The sequence below is a fragment of the Balaenoptera ricei genome, chromosome 11 (genome assembly GCF_028023285.1).
Source record: "Balaenoptera ricei isolate mBalRic1 chromosome 11, mBalRic1.hap2, whole genome shotgun sequence".
In the NCBI taxonomy this organism is placed as follows: domain Eukaryota; kingdom Metazoa; phylum Chordata; class Mammalia; order Artiodactyla; family Balaenopteridae; genus Balaenoptera; species Balaenoptera ricei.
Window position 1 is genome coordinate 16,834,461 of NC_082649.1, and position 12,910 is coordinate 16,847,370.

Here is a 12,910-nt window from a genome sequence, read left to right on the forward strand (position 1 = left end):
TCGTGAGAAGGTGGGAGAGGACCCAAGAAAGCCCAGGAGAAAGTAAAAGGTGGGGCAGACTTGAAAATGGCCCTAAGTTTGAATGCTCTCGGCTCATACACAGATCAGTCAACACATAGTTAGGAATCTTACTGGTTTAAGGTGTTTGAGCATATGCGTGACCAGTCCTTGACTTACCTTTGCTATGCAGATACAGAATTGACTGCTGGGAAGTTACGCTTTGGGGGGAAGAAAGCCAAAAAAGCTAAGAAAGGAGATTAATGACCATTCATTGTGGAGACATAAACTTCATAGGCTACCCTTTGGGGGATAGATATGAACTGAGAGTTGCTACAATATATTACCTAAAATTTCTAGTATTTAACAAAATATTATGATACATACAAAGAAACCAAGTATAACCACATTCAAGTGGGAAAAAAGCAGTCAGTATCGATTGTCGTTGAGTGGCCAGAAATGTTGGATTTAGCAGACGAAGACTTGAAAGAACTAAGTGAAATGATGTTAAAAGCATTTAAGAAGGGCTTCCCTGGTGGTGCAGTGGTTGAGAATCTGCCTGCCAATGCAGGGGACACGGGTTCGAGCCCTGGTCTGGGAAGATCCCACATGCCATGGAGCAACTAGGCCTGTGAGCCACAACTACTGAGCCTGCGCGTCTGGAGCCTGTGCTCCGCAACAAGAGAGGCCGTGACAGTGAGAGGCCCGCGCACCGCGATGAAGAGTGGCCCCCGCTCGCCGCAACTAGAGAAAGCCCTCGCATAGAAATGAAGACCCAACACAGCAAAAATAAATAAATAATAAATTTATTAAAAAAAAAAGCATTTAAGAAAAGGATGATGACAGTGACTTGAATACAGAATCACAAAATGATAGAAATTATAAAAGAGAACCAATAGGAAATCTGGAGTTGAAAAGTACAGTAGCTGAAATGAAAACATTCATTAGAGGGGGCTCAACTGCAGATTTGAGAGGGCAGAAGAAAAAAATCTGTGGATAGACCAAGAGAAATGATCTGATTTGGATAGACGAACAGAGGAAAAATGAAAAGGGCCTCAGAGACCATTGGGACAACATCTGGCACACCAACAAATGTGTCATGGGAATCACAAAAGAAAAGGATACAGTAAAAAACAGCAACAGCAACAACAGTAGTTTTAAATGGTACTGGATGAAAACTTCCCAAATTTGATGAAAACCATTACTTTTGGATCCAAAAAGCTAAATGAATTCTATGTAGAGAAGTCCCAGATTTCCACACCTATACACATCGTAATCATTGTAGAAAAAGAGGGAAAATCTTGACAGCATAAGAGAGAAATGACATACTGTGTACTGGAGAACAACAAGATTAATAGTCGACTTCTCACCAGAAGCTCTAGAGGTCAAAGACAGTGGAGTGATATATTCAGTGCTTAAAGAACAAAACTGTCAACCAAGAATTCTATTGATATATCCAGCAAAAGTATCCTTCCCAAATGAAGCAAAATAAAGACATTTCCAAATAAAAAATGTGTTGCTAGCAGACTTGATTTACAAGAAATACTGAAGACAATTTTTCAGGCAGAAAGTGGTACCAAATGGAAATCCCCAGGAGGAAATGAAGAGTGCTAGAAGTGGTAATTATGTGGGTAAATATATAGTACTTTATAAATATATATTTTTCACATTTTTCTTTAAAAAACATACAATTGTATAAAACAACAATTGTAGCACTATATTTTAGGGTTTATACAACTATATATGTTAATATATGTGATGGCAGTGGCACAAAGGAGGAAGAAGGAAAAGAAATGATTCTGGGACGATTGACTATCCACGTGCAAAAATAAACTTAGACCTTTATTATACACAGAAAGTAACACAGTGTATCCTAGACCTAATTATAAGAGTGAAAACGATAAAACTTGTGGAAGAAAATGTAGGAGAAATCTTTGTGCTCTTGGGCTAGGCAAAGAGTTCTTAGATATGACACCCAAAGCATGAGCTGTAAAATAAAATATAGATAAGTTGAACTTCATTATATTAAAAAAACTTTAATTTTCAAAAGATGCCATTATGAAAGTGAAACTATAAGCCACAGACTGAGAGAAAATATTTAGAAATTATATATTTCACAAAGGTCATATAACCAGAATATGTAAAGAATTCTTATAATTCAATAATAAGACAAATGCTGTAACTAAAATATTGACAAAATACTGGAGTAGACATTTATATTAGTGAGGGTTCTCCAGAGAAAGAGAACCAGTAGGGGGGTGTGTGTGTGTATAATGAGATGTATTATAAGGTATTGGCTCCCACCATTAAGGAGGCTGAAAATTCCCAGTGTCTGTGGTCGGCACGGTGAAGACTCTAGAGAGCTGATGTGCAGTTCCAGTCCAGGCCCAAAGGTCTGAGAATCAGGAGAGTTGATGGCGTGAGTTACAGCTGGCAACTGGGCAGGTGCGAGACCCAAGAAGAGCTGATATTTCAGTCTGAGTCTGAAGGCTGGAAAAGACCAGTTACTCAGCTCAGTAGTCAGACAGGAGGAGTTAGTTCCCTCTTACTCAGCCTTTTTGTTCTATTCAGGTCTTTGATTAATTGGATAATGCCCACCAGTGTTAGGGAGAGCAGTGTGCTTTACTCAGTCTACTGATTCAAATGTCAGTCTCATCCAGAAACACCCTCACAGACACACCCAAAATAATGTTTGGCTAAACGTCTGGGCGCCCTGTGGCCCAGGCAAGTTGACGCGTAAAAATTAACCATGACAACATTTTACCAAATGGGAATACAATTGGCTAATCACACGAAAAGGTGCTCAATATCGTTAGTCATTATGGAATGCATATTATTCATTCAAAGCACAATAATATACCACTACACGCCCACTAGAATAGCTGTTGTCAGAAGTTACAATATGAGTGAGGTCTTGGTGATGTGGAGAAACTCAAACCCTCATACACTGCTGGTGGGATATAAAATGGTAGCACTTCTTTGGAAAAGTTATTTCTTATAAAAGTGAATATAAATTTACGACATAACCCACAATTCTTTTCCTAGGAATCTTATCTAAGAGAGGTGAACACATATGTCCGCATGAAGATCTGTATTCATATATTCATAGAAGCATTATTATAAAAGGTGTTAATTGGAAACAGTCCAAATGTTCATCAGCTGGTTGATAGATTAACAAAATGTAATATGTTTGGTATGGGAGCATGGATAGACTATAAATAAGCTTGAGAGAGTTTTGGGGGTGATGGAAATGTTCTAAAAATGGGTTGTGATGATTGTACAACTGTATAAGTTTATTTAAAATCATTGAATTGTTTACTTACAATGGGTGAGTTTTACAGGATGTACTTTAGGAAAGTTATAAAAAGTAATATGTATGTATACAGAGAAAATGATAAGTATGGAAAATAATAATTGGTGAATATCAAGGAGATGGGAATTCTTCTATTCTTCCAACTTTTCTGTAACTACAATTAATTCAACATTTTAATGGGTCTTAGAAGTGTTCTGATTCTTTTGTAATGTTTTTAAAAAAATAAGTTTAAAAGCTTTTGTTTGTTCTTAAAAATCCAACCCTAGAGTGTCATTTTATCTCAGCTTTTTAATTCTTTACTTCTTTGATTTACAGTTTGCTTTGAGCAGATGATCTGCTTTTGTACTTGGCCTGCAGGGCCAGTGCCCAAGTGAACCCTTCCTGCTTCATATACTTACATATCTGGTCTATGTTAGGGACCATTCATACCTGTGGAATGACACTCTGAGGATATTTCTACTTCTCTCATCTGTGCAGTATGAATGTGCAAATATTCTAAGCAAAGCACTTTTGACTGTAGGACTTGAACACCGCTGCCTTTCCCTTTGGTAGTATTTCTTAGGTTCAGTGATCGTATCTTCTCTGGGTTGTTTTTATTTGTTTCCATAAAAGAAAAAGTTAAATGCAAATATTAACACATTTGTTGAAAGCAGTAAATTAAAGTGAAGTTGTGACTCATGCTAACGTGTATTTCTATGCTTTATTTGAAGGTCACTCTGTGAGACTGCTGGGTCAGAAAAAGGATAATGGAAAACGGTTGGGGGGAGCACGACTGGATTTGCCAAAGATTAGGAAGAATCCACTGATAGAAATCATTTCCATCAATACTGGGTAAGCTTCTCTCTAACTCATAAAATATTCAATATACTCCATGAATTTTCCTGGCTATATGACATAGAAAAGTAGTTGAACATTTCCATGGGAAAGAAAAATCAAAAATGAATTTTTAAAAAAATCAGACATGAATATTGTTCCCTCTAAGATGTTCCCTGTATGCAGTTGCACTTATATTTGCAGCAAGTGTTTTTTTCTTTGATTAACATTACTCTAACTTCTTTTTGGTAATAAATGTGGATTTTGTTTTCCAGCTCTGCCCTTGGTTAAAATCTTTTTAAGAAGAGTATTTCATTCTGTGAAATGGTTAATACACCCATCATCTTTGACGATTTTTTTCAATAGCATTATAGTAGTAAATATTGCCCAAGATCCTAACCGAATTTTGATTATTAACTATCTGAAATGAATATTTTTAAATGTTACTTTTATGAGCCTTAAACTGAAGATAAACATCGTGACTGAATATCAAGTATTCTTTAATTGCCATGTTGGTCTGAAGTTCTGCCTGATTATAACTCCTGGTATAAATCAGTCATACTTGGTTTTATTTGCATTTGTTGAATTTGGTTCTTTTAAATAGTGACTCCATTTGAAAAAGTTACTTATTTCCCACTTTAATCTATATTATAATAGTCTGGTAATAAATTTAAATTTAAACCTCATGAAAGTCCCTCCATTCATGCAGCTGCCTCACATTTCCCACAGATTTAAGCCTTCCTGCTCCTTTTAAATTTTAATCTTCCTTCTCTCTTTTTAAAAATTGTCCTCCTTTTGCCCTTTGCTTTCTTCATGCTCTTTCCCACTGAGAACAGGTGAACTTATCTTTCCTGCTCCAGCATCTTCCTACCTCTCTCCAAGCCAGTGCCGTCCTTTCCTCCTGCACTGTTGCAGCTGTGTTGTCACTGGTTGTCTTTTCTCTTGCCTTATCGTCCACCTCTGGTTCATCCTTCCCGCTGCCGCCAAAGACCGGGGACTGTTGAAGAAGACATTTGGCTTTTCCCTAAAAACCCTTGGGGACTTTCAGTTGACTTCGTGAACTTGTCCAGGACCAGTGTCTGGCCTTCAGTGTGGAAGATTCATAAACCTGGACTCATCAAGCTCAGAGATTACTAGCGACTAAGTCAGAATTTAACAGTCAGAAGCGTAGCTGTCACATTGACCAGAGAATCTAATATATTCTCTGGAGCCTGAGCCAAGTTATGGGTGTAAGGCTGTTCGCTGTTCCCTCTGTCTCAGTCACTCTTCTCCTTCCTTCACATCCTGCATTGCTGCTGCTGCTGTTGTTTTTGACTCCTGCATTCAAATTCCTATTAAAATTGCGGCATCCCTACCTTTCCTTTCCTCCATATTTACCTTATTTTCCTTTGTAACATTTCTCAGTATTGAAATAGACATATGTCCATTTATGTTGTAATTGTCTCCCCTCACTGGCATGTAATAAGCTCCATGAAGGTAGGGAATTGATTTTCTTTCTTATCATTGTATCCTTAGTACACAGAAGTATGTACACAGTACGGATTTAGTAAATGTCCACTTAATGAATGAATAATTGAGTTCTATAATTTGAAAGTTGAATGGGATCATGTTAATTTCTTGTTGCAGTACAAATTGCCTTGCCCCTTGCACAGTAATACTTGGAGTTTGGCTAAGCGTACTTTCTCCTAAACCATGTCTTTAGAGGGGCAAAGTCTAAATGTTTCTGATAGTCTCATTTAAAAAAAAAAAATGCAGGACTGATCAACTCCTTTTTGACTCGCACATTCCTTTAAGTATGTTATTATTTTAGGGCCTGTCAAACCCTTTTGTATTAGAATCCATTATTTTAGGATCAAGGTGACTTTGTAGCTACTTGTGACCTGCTGAGTGTCGATTTTAACTGTTTTCAAAGGTACTTTATATTTTTAGTCTCTGTACTTCTCCATTTTGTCACTCCCCACCTCACACTCCAGTATTCAGTCTCACTGAACTACTTGACATTCTCAGCCTCAAGGTCCTTCTCTGTCTTGACTCCAGGCCTGTCTGTGTGCTGTAAGGATCCCCTGGTGTGTCTTACCATTTCTCCACTTACTTGTGGGTAATCCTGCCATACGCACTTGTGTGCCCCTTTCTTTGGGTGGCTGCTTCTTCCTCCCCTCCTGACCAGGCTAAATACCTCCATCTTTCCGTTGTGCATCTACAACATTCCCTATTTACCTTGATTATGGCACTTCTCAGGATGCATAATTTATATTTTCTACTTAGTTATGAGCTTCGTGAGTTCAGAAAGTATTTCAATTATCACTATTATTATCTCTGACTTCAGGGTCCAGTACAAAGTGAGTACTCAATAAATGTTGAATTAATATTGTATTTTCAAGCCACTACTAATTTATTTTGCCGTATATTTTTCAAAATTTCCCTAGCATTAAGTTAAAATTTTTCATATATTTATAATTTGAATTTTTCTTCTCTTGGATTTAGTGTTTCTTATAATGAGGCTATAGACTTTTTTAAAGCTCACTGGATATTTCCTTTCACTTTCTCATCTTCTCACATCTCTCATATTACAGTATAGAATTGCCCTTAGTAAATAAATTAGCAAACATTCTTTTGCTGTTAAGAGAATTAATCTGTACTGTCACTCGTTGAGATAAGAGTTTCTGAATTTCTCTGACTACTAATCATTTTCCTGAATCAGTTGGAGCCTTATCACTTGTTCTCAGATGAAAGTCTCTCCATGGGTGTTTGTCGACAGTATCACTCTTAACATCTTTACCTTGAATTTTATTTTTTTTACCTCCAGTAGAGCTCATTGCTTTTTGTCATTTACATTTAAATGTTTTAAAAGAGTTCTACGGATAATTATTTCTTTCAAGCGAAAAATTATCATCTCCATCAAAATCTTACACTTTTCAAAGTTTTATGGCTTTGAAATTAAATATGGATATATAAGTTTCATATAAATTTTCTGTTCATCAGTTAGGGAAAGGATCCCATTTGCAGCAATTTTTATTACATGTATTGGTAATTTAGCAAAGTTACTGTTAAACTCTACAGAGTTGTTATGCTTTGTTACGTTTCTAACTTAAAATGTAAAAGGAGTATATTAGTCGCTTTAGCCAAGGAAGAAGTTGAAAATTTCAGATCATGCTAGATTGTGGATGAGCTGAGACCACTACTTATTTGATCACATTGTGTATAATAAGAGTACCTTTAGTTCTTAAATAACATTTATTTTTTCTTTCCATACTCTCAATTTTATGTTCAGTTATTCATCCTTCTTATGTTTGCTGTATTGCATATATAAATTTGGTCTACTCGGTTCCTTGTCTCAATTTACAACATTCTTTTCTTTTGAGGTGAGCCTTCTGAGGTTAGCTGCCCCTTGTCCAATATCACTCTTATTTCTAGACTGTCCCTTATGGGGTAAGTACTCCCTGTAGACATGAATAGGCACATGTTTGTCTAGTAGGATGATGAGAGCTGTATGGACATGACTCTCAAATGCAGGAGAGAATGAAGTTAATCATTGCTAATGTATATTGAGTGCTTAATGTGGGCCAGACAGAATTCTGTGAAATGTATATTTTTTCCTGTATTTCGTCCTCACAACAGCCTTGTGAGATTTTTCAGTAGATGAGGAAACTAAGTTACAGAGCGGTTAGGTGACTTCACATTGTCATGCAGCTAGTAGGTGACTGAGACTGAGGCTTATCTATTGCGCCCGTCAGACACTTTTGTGGGTTCACAGGAGCAAGAGATCATATCAAGTGTGGGAACAGAATAATCTTTGCATTATAGTGACATTTGAAATGAAATTTCAGCATCTATAGGCCACCCACATTTCTTGCTTATGGTTCCTATAGCAACCGAGCCAGGAAGGAATGAGAGCCTGGGTGGTAGTTTTGGGAAGGAAAAGCAAGGGTGGCAGTACTGTGTAATGGTTAAGAAGATGGGCTTTGGCATTCTCCAATGGATTTATTTGTAACCATGGATTTGGAAGTTTGTCCAAAGAGTGGTTGGAGATACAAATACAAGGCTAAAAAGAAGCCTTAGTTGGAGGGGTGACAGTTGAGGTCAGTGAAGGTGAATGGTCAGTGCCCATGTATAGGAAATAAGAGGAGAGAGAGGAACTATCTATGAAATAAAACTAGTCAGTGGCGAAGGTTTTATGAAAAGAAGTGTCTAACTATCGATTACTTCTGATTCCTTGAGGAGAAGTAATGCCAGGTTAGGTGAATCATTTTCGAAAGAGCCGGAAATTTGCAAACCACGTTAGAAATTAGTAGGCTTTGCTACAGGAGGACTGCTCTTTGGAGGAGTTCTGCTATAAAGTGAGAGACGTGGTTTTTAGAATAGAAGGATATTTCTATCTGAGCTTGTTTAGAGGCAGAGGGGTAAGGATTAGAAATATATTGACAGGAGAAACTGTTTAAACAGGAACAGTTGTGAACGTAGTTAGAAAGGTAAGTGTTGGCGAGAAAGACCTTCATGCTTCCTCAGACATAAGAGTAAAGGATGTGAGTAAGTTTAAGTGTAGAACTTATCAGTTCATTTTTCTTAAAGGTCTTCACTGATTTAATTTAGAGAAAGGTGCTCAGTTCCTCCATGCTGTCAGGCAAAATGGAGGGTGGAGGGTTCAGTGTCATGTCCCTTTATGTTTTGGTTAATATACTATGGCCTCTTTTTGACTCCATTGACTTGAGATACAGCCAGTTCTCGATCAGAATCCCCCCTCCTTCCAAGATTTGTCAGTTTTCTTCTTCCCCGATTTCCTCCCTTTGGTGATGGTGTTCAGCTGATATTCTACCCTACAGATTTTCTATAAACTGGAAGCTATGTCTAATCTGAGATTCTAATTAAAAATTTGGCCAGAACTAATCTTGTTTCTGGGGTAAATATATGAAATTTGAAGTCATGCCAGAGTGTTCCATTTTTTTTTCATGAAATTCGTGGAGTGAGGTCATGGTCCTGATGCACAACAGAGTAGGAAATCTGTGGATATTTATGTAGACAAGTATCAACCAAGTGCCATGGTCAGTATAATAGGGAGTCAACATGTGCATAAACGGAAAAAGTGAGCTGAGGTTGAAAAGCTCAGTTTTTGTCAGGGGACCCCATTTGTGTGATTGCCTTATTTTTTTTCTAGTAGTAAGAATGGAGTGTGGGGCTTCCCTGGTGGCGCAGTGGTTGAGAGTCTGCCTGCCAATGCAGGGGACACGGGTTCGAGCCCTGGTCTGGGAAGATCCCACATGCCACGGAGCGACTAGGTCCGTGAGCCACAACTACTGAGCCTGCGCGTCTGGAGCCCGTGCTCCGCAACAAGAGAGGCCGCGATAGTGAGAGGCCCGCGCACCGCGATGAAGAGTGGCACCCGCTTGCCGCAACTGGAGAAAGCCCTCGCACAGAAACGAAGACCCAACACAGCTAAAAATAAATAAATAAATAAATAAATTTATTAAAAAAAAAAAAAAAAAGAATGGAGTGTGGAGACAGAAGGTAATATAGGGGACAAAAAGTTAAAAATCAGAAAATGGGCCATAAAGAAAATCTCTGCTTCATTTTGCTGTCTCTGTCACTATCAAAGTCATCATTTTGACAATCCCTTGGCAATTTTCATTCTTCCAAAGCCAAGAGTTGGGTGCCGCTCAGCAGTTCTGATATAAGGTATATCATTTTTTAGGTACTACTATCAGATTATCCCTAGTTTGAAGGGGTAATCCTCCCCAGGGCTAAACACATCGTAGAAAATACCATCTGACACTGTAATACTTTACTGATACTTTCTCTTTTAAAATTTATCATCTTTCTTGTTATTTGCCATCTGCCAGACATAAAATGATGGTATATGGGAACCTTTAAGGGGAATCTAATTTTCTTTGAGATTACATACTTGAATTTATTACATTTTTTTAAAGTATCTGTTACTTTTCCCCCTGTGACATCTTAGCTTTGGGAAAACAAACTAACTCGGATATTTCAACTTTTTTTCTATAATGTCTGGAATTTATCAGTCCCTATTCCAGGGCTAGATACATAGGTGAATGAATGAATGAAAGAGAAAGAATGCAAATTTCTCTCATAGAAGTGAACTTGTTTTTAGAGAAGTAGGATCATTCCTAATAACATTTTGCTATCTTTCTGGTTCTAATGATTAAAACATGAAATAATTATTAACTAGATATAATCACAGTGCATTTGAAAATATTATTATTATGTGCTTACCACATTATCAGGTATGGTATTAGATATTATGACATATACAAAGATAAACATTTCCCAAGTCAACAGGTAACTAACATTGACTGAAATAATCCAAAAAATGCGGCTGTAAACACAGAGTTAATTGCAGCTCCTGTATGGGGAGGATTTGGGTCTTGTTCTGTTCCACGTTCTGGGGAATGAATGCTTTTAGGTGCCAGCATGACACTCTTCTAAGGGTGAGAGTACACAGCAGTGACTCCTGAGACCTCTGAATGTAAGCGGTGTGAGATACTCAAGTATCCTCTTACTGCCCCTCTATGAGATGTGGCAGCAACATAGTAAAAAGGTCTTCTCCTTGACCTTTGTCATCAAACACGACTACTGCCATTGTCAGTACACGTGTGGAAAATATAAGCCTCAAATGCTACCTTTTAATGTTACTCTTTAAATTACAGCTTTCAGAAAATTACTTTCTATTAAAAAAAATTTGGTGGTAAAAATTTTATTGGGTTAGTCAAAAAGTTCGTTTGGGTTTTTTGTAACATCTTATGGAAAAGCCCAAACCAATTTTTTGGCCAACCCGTAATTAGAAGTGTTCTTTTTTTTTTTAAAAAAATATTTATTTATTTATTTATTTTTGGCTGTGTTGGGTCCTTGTTGCTGCGTGCGGGCTTTCTCTAGTTGCATTGAGCGGGGGCTACTCTTCGTTGCGGTGCACAGGCTTCTCATTGCAGTGGCTTCTCTTGTTGTGGAGCACGGGCTCTAGGTGCGCAGGCTTCAGTAGTTGTGGCACGCAGGCTCAGTAGTTGTGGCTTGCGGGCTCTAGAGCACAGATTCAGTAGTTGTGGCGCATGGGCTTAGTTACTCCGTGGCATGTGGGATCTTCCCGGACCAGGGCTCGAACCTGTGTCCCCTGCACTGGCAGGCATATTCTTAACCACTGCGCCACCAGGGAAGCCCTAGAAGTGTTCTTATAAAGCTTGAATTAAGGTTCTAAAAAGATCCTGTTAGAAGGTTGAATATATGCAATATCACACTTGTATTAGGGTGAATCTTTTTTAACATTTTTGGAGAATAAAATTTTGGATATTTTATTTTATAATCCCTTTGAAATGACTACATGTTTAGTATATTCAATGATTCATTAACTTCTTATATCTTAGCGTGGTGTCAACAAATAAGTATTCTTTTTTTTTCTTAGTTATACTGTACTGTTCTGTTTACATGTCCTGATTGTAATAACCGTGGCACTATTCTGAATCTGCTCTCTTGAGAAAAGCTCCCTCAGCCTCGGTGCTGTCCTTAGAGACATCTATTAGGTCCTGACACCTTTCTCCAAGAGGCAGTATCTCAAGATAAAACATTTTCCAAAAAGAATTCAGCAGACTTAATAGTCACTCATTTATTTAAAAATTATTGGTCAGTATCACTTCTTTATATATTGGGCGCTGATGACTGTAAATTAATGTAAGTCAGTTTTGTCATGTACAACTCTTAGAGGTGTTTTTGATAGACAGTAGTACCTACCAATGAGGATTAGTTGCTTCTCTACAACCCAGTTGTCAGGTTATAATGAAAGCAAGTCCCAGTCCAAAATCTGCAATAAGAGTTCATTAAGCAAGCTGGCACCATCCACCTGTTCTTATAAGCTTGGTGAAGTCCTAACTCTTTCTTCTTTGGGGTGATTAAATCAGACCTTGCGTGAAAGTTTCACTTGAACCAGATGAGACAGTATTGTCAGCCTCAAGCAACCAGAATCCTCTATGCAGTGTCTGGAGTGAGGGTAAAGGAGGGACCAAGACAGAATAATATCCTTAATGGTCCAAGCCAGTGCTACCCAAAGTGTGATCCATGGACCAGTGCTGGGTTATTAACTATTGATGACTGGTCTGTGACAAGTATAGAAATGGAGAGTAAGCATCTTAGAAACTTTTAAGATGGTTTAACGTTGCTGCAATGTCTTATAATTCCTTTTCACTGTATTTTACAAAAATACTGGTTTATAAGAGTTTGGGAATAAAAGTCCTGATCTGTCCCTATAGATAGTTTGAGAAACACTCGTCTCAGCTACGGTGTTGCAAAATTCTTTACCCTCTTCTGGCAAATATTTTAGCCAGTCAACTCACTTGAATGTCACTGATTTCACCAGTGAGATCCCATTTCTACTATCTTTTATGCTGTTAGGTAACCACTTGCGTTTAGTAGTTAACCACTACTTTCACAGATGCAAACTTATTTCTGTCACTTATTATGCTAATTTGCAAAGCCTCTGCTGTTGACCAGGGATAAAAGACAGCTAAAACATACCAGTAAGCTCTGGAAGGTAGCCTTTCTAATTAAATACTAGCAAATTGTAGCTTAAAATAACACACATTTTATGTTACACCCTTGACATTCAGTTCTTTCAAAAGTAAATGATAGAAGTCCGAACATGGCCCATGTGAAACTTGAATCTAGAGGTTGTAACTGTTCTTGTGGCACGTCCCTAAGATGCGTAAGTAACTGCTGTTATTATTCTTGATCTTCTGTAAGCTTACGGAGGCCCGGAAGCTTATCTCTTAGTAATGAGCCTGGAATGTG

General features: G+C 37.8%; 1 protein-coding gene across 2 annotated transcripts in view; it reads left to right on the forward strand.

Annotated features, from left to right (window-relative positions):
* Positions 1-12,910, forward strand: part of CDKAL1 (CDK5 regulatory subunit associated protein 1 like 1) — a 648,187-nt gene that overhangs the window by 210,728 nt on the left and 424,549 nt on the right. For both annotated transcript variants that reach the window (XM_059940691.1, XM_059940692.1), the window contains one exon: positions 4,021-4,141. In XM_059940691.1, coding sequence (XP_059796674.1) covers positions 4,021-4,141 — 121 coding nt within the window. The remainder of the gene's footprint in view (positions 1-4,020; positions 4,142-12,910) is intronic.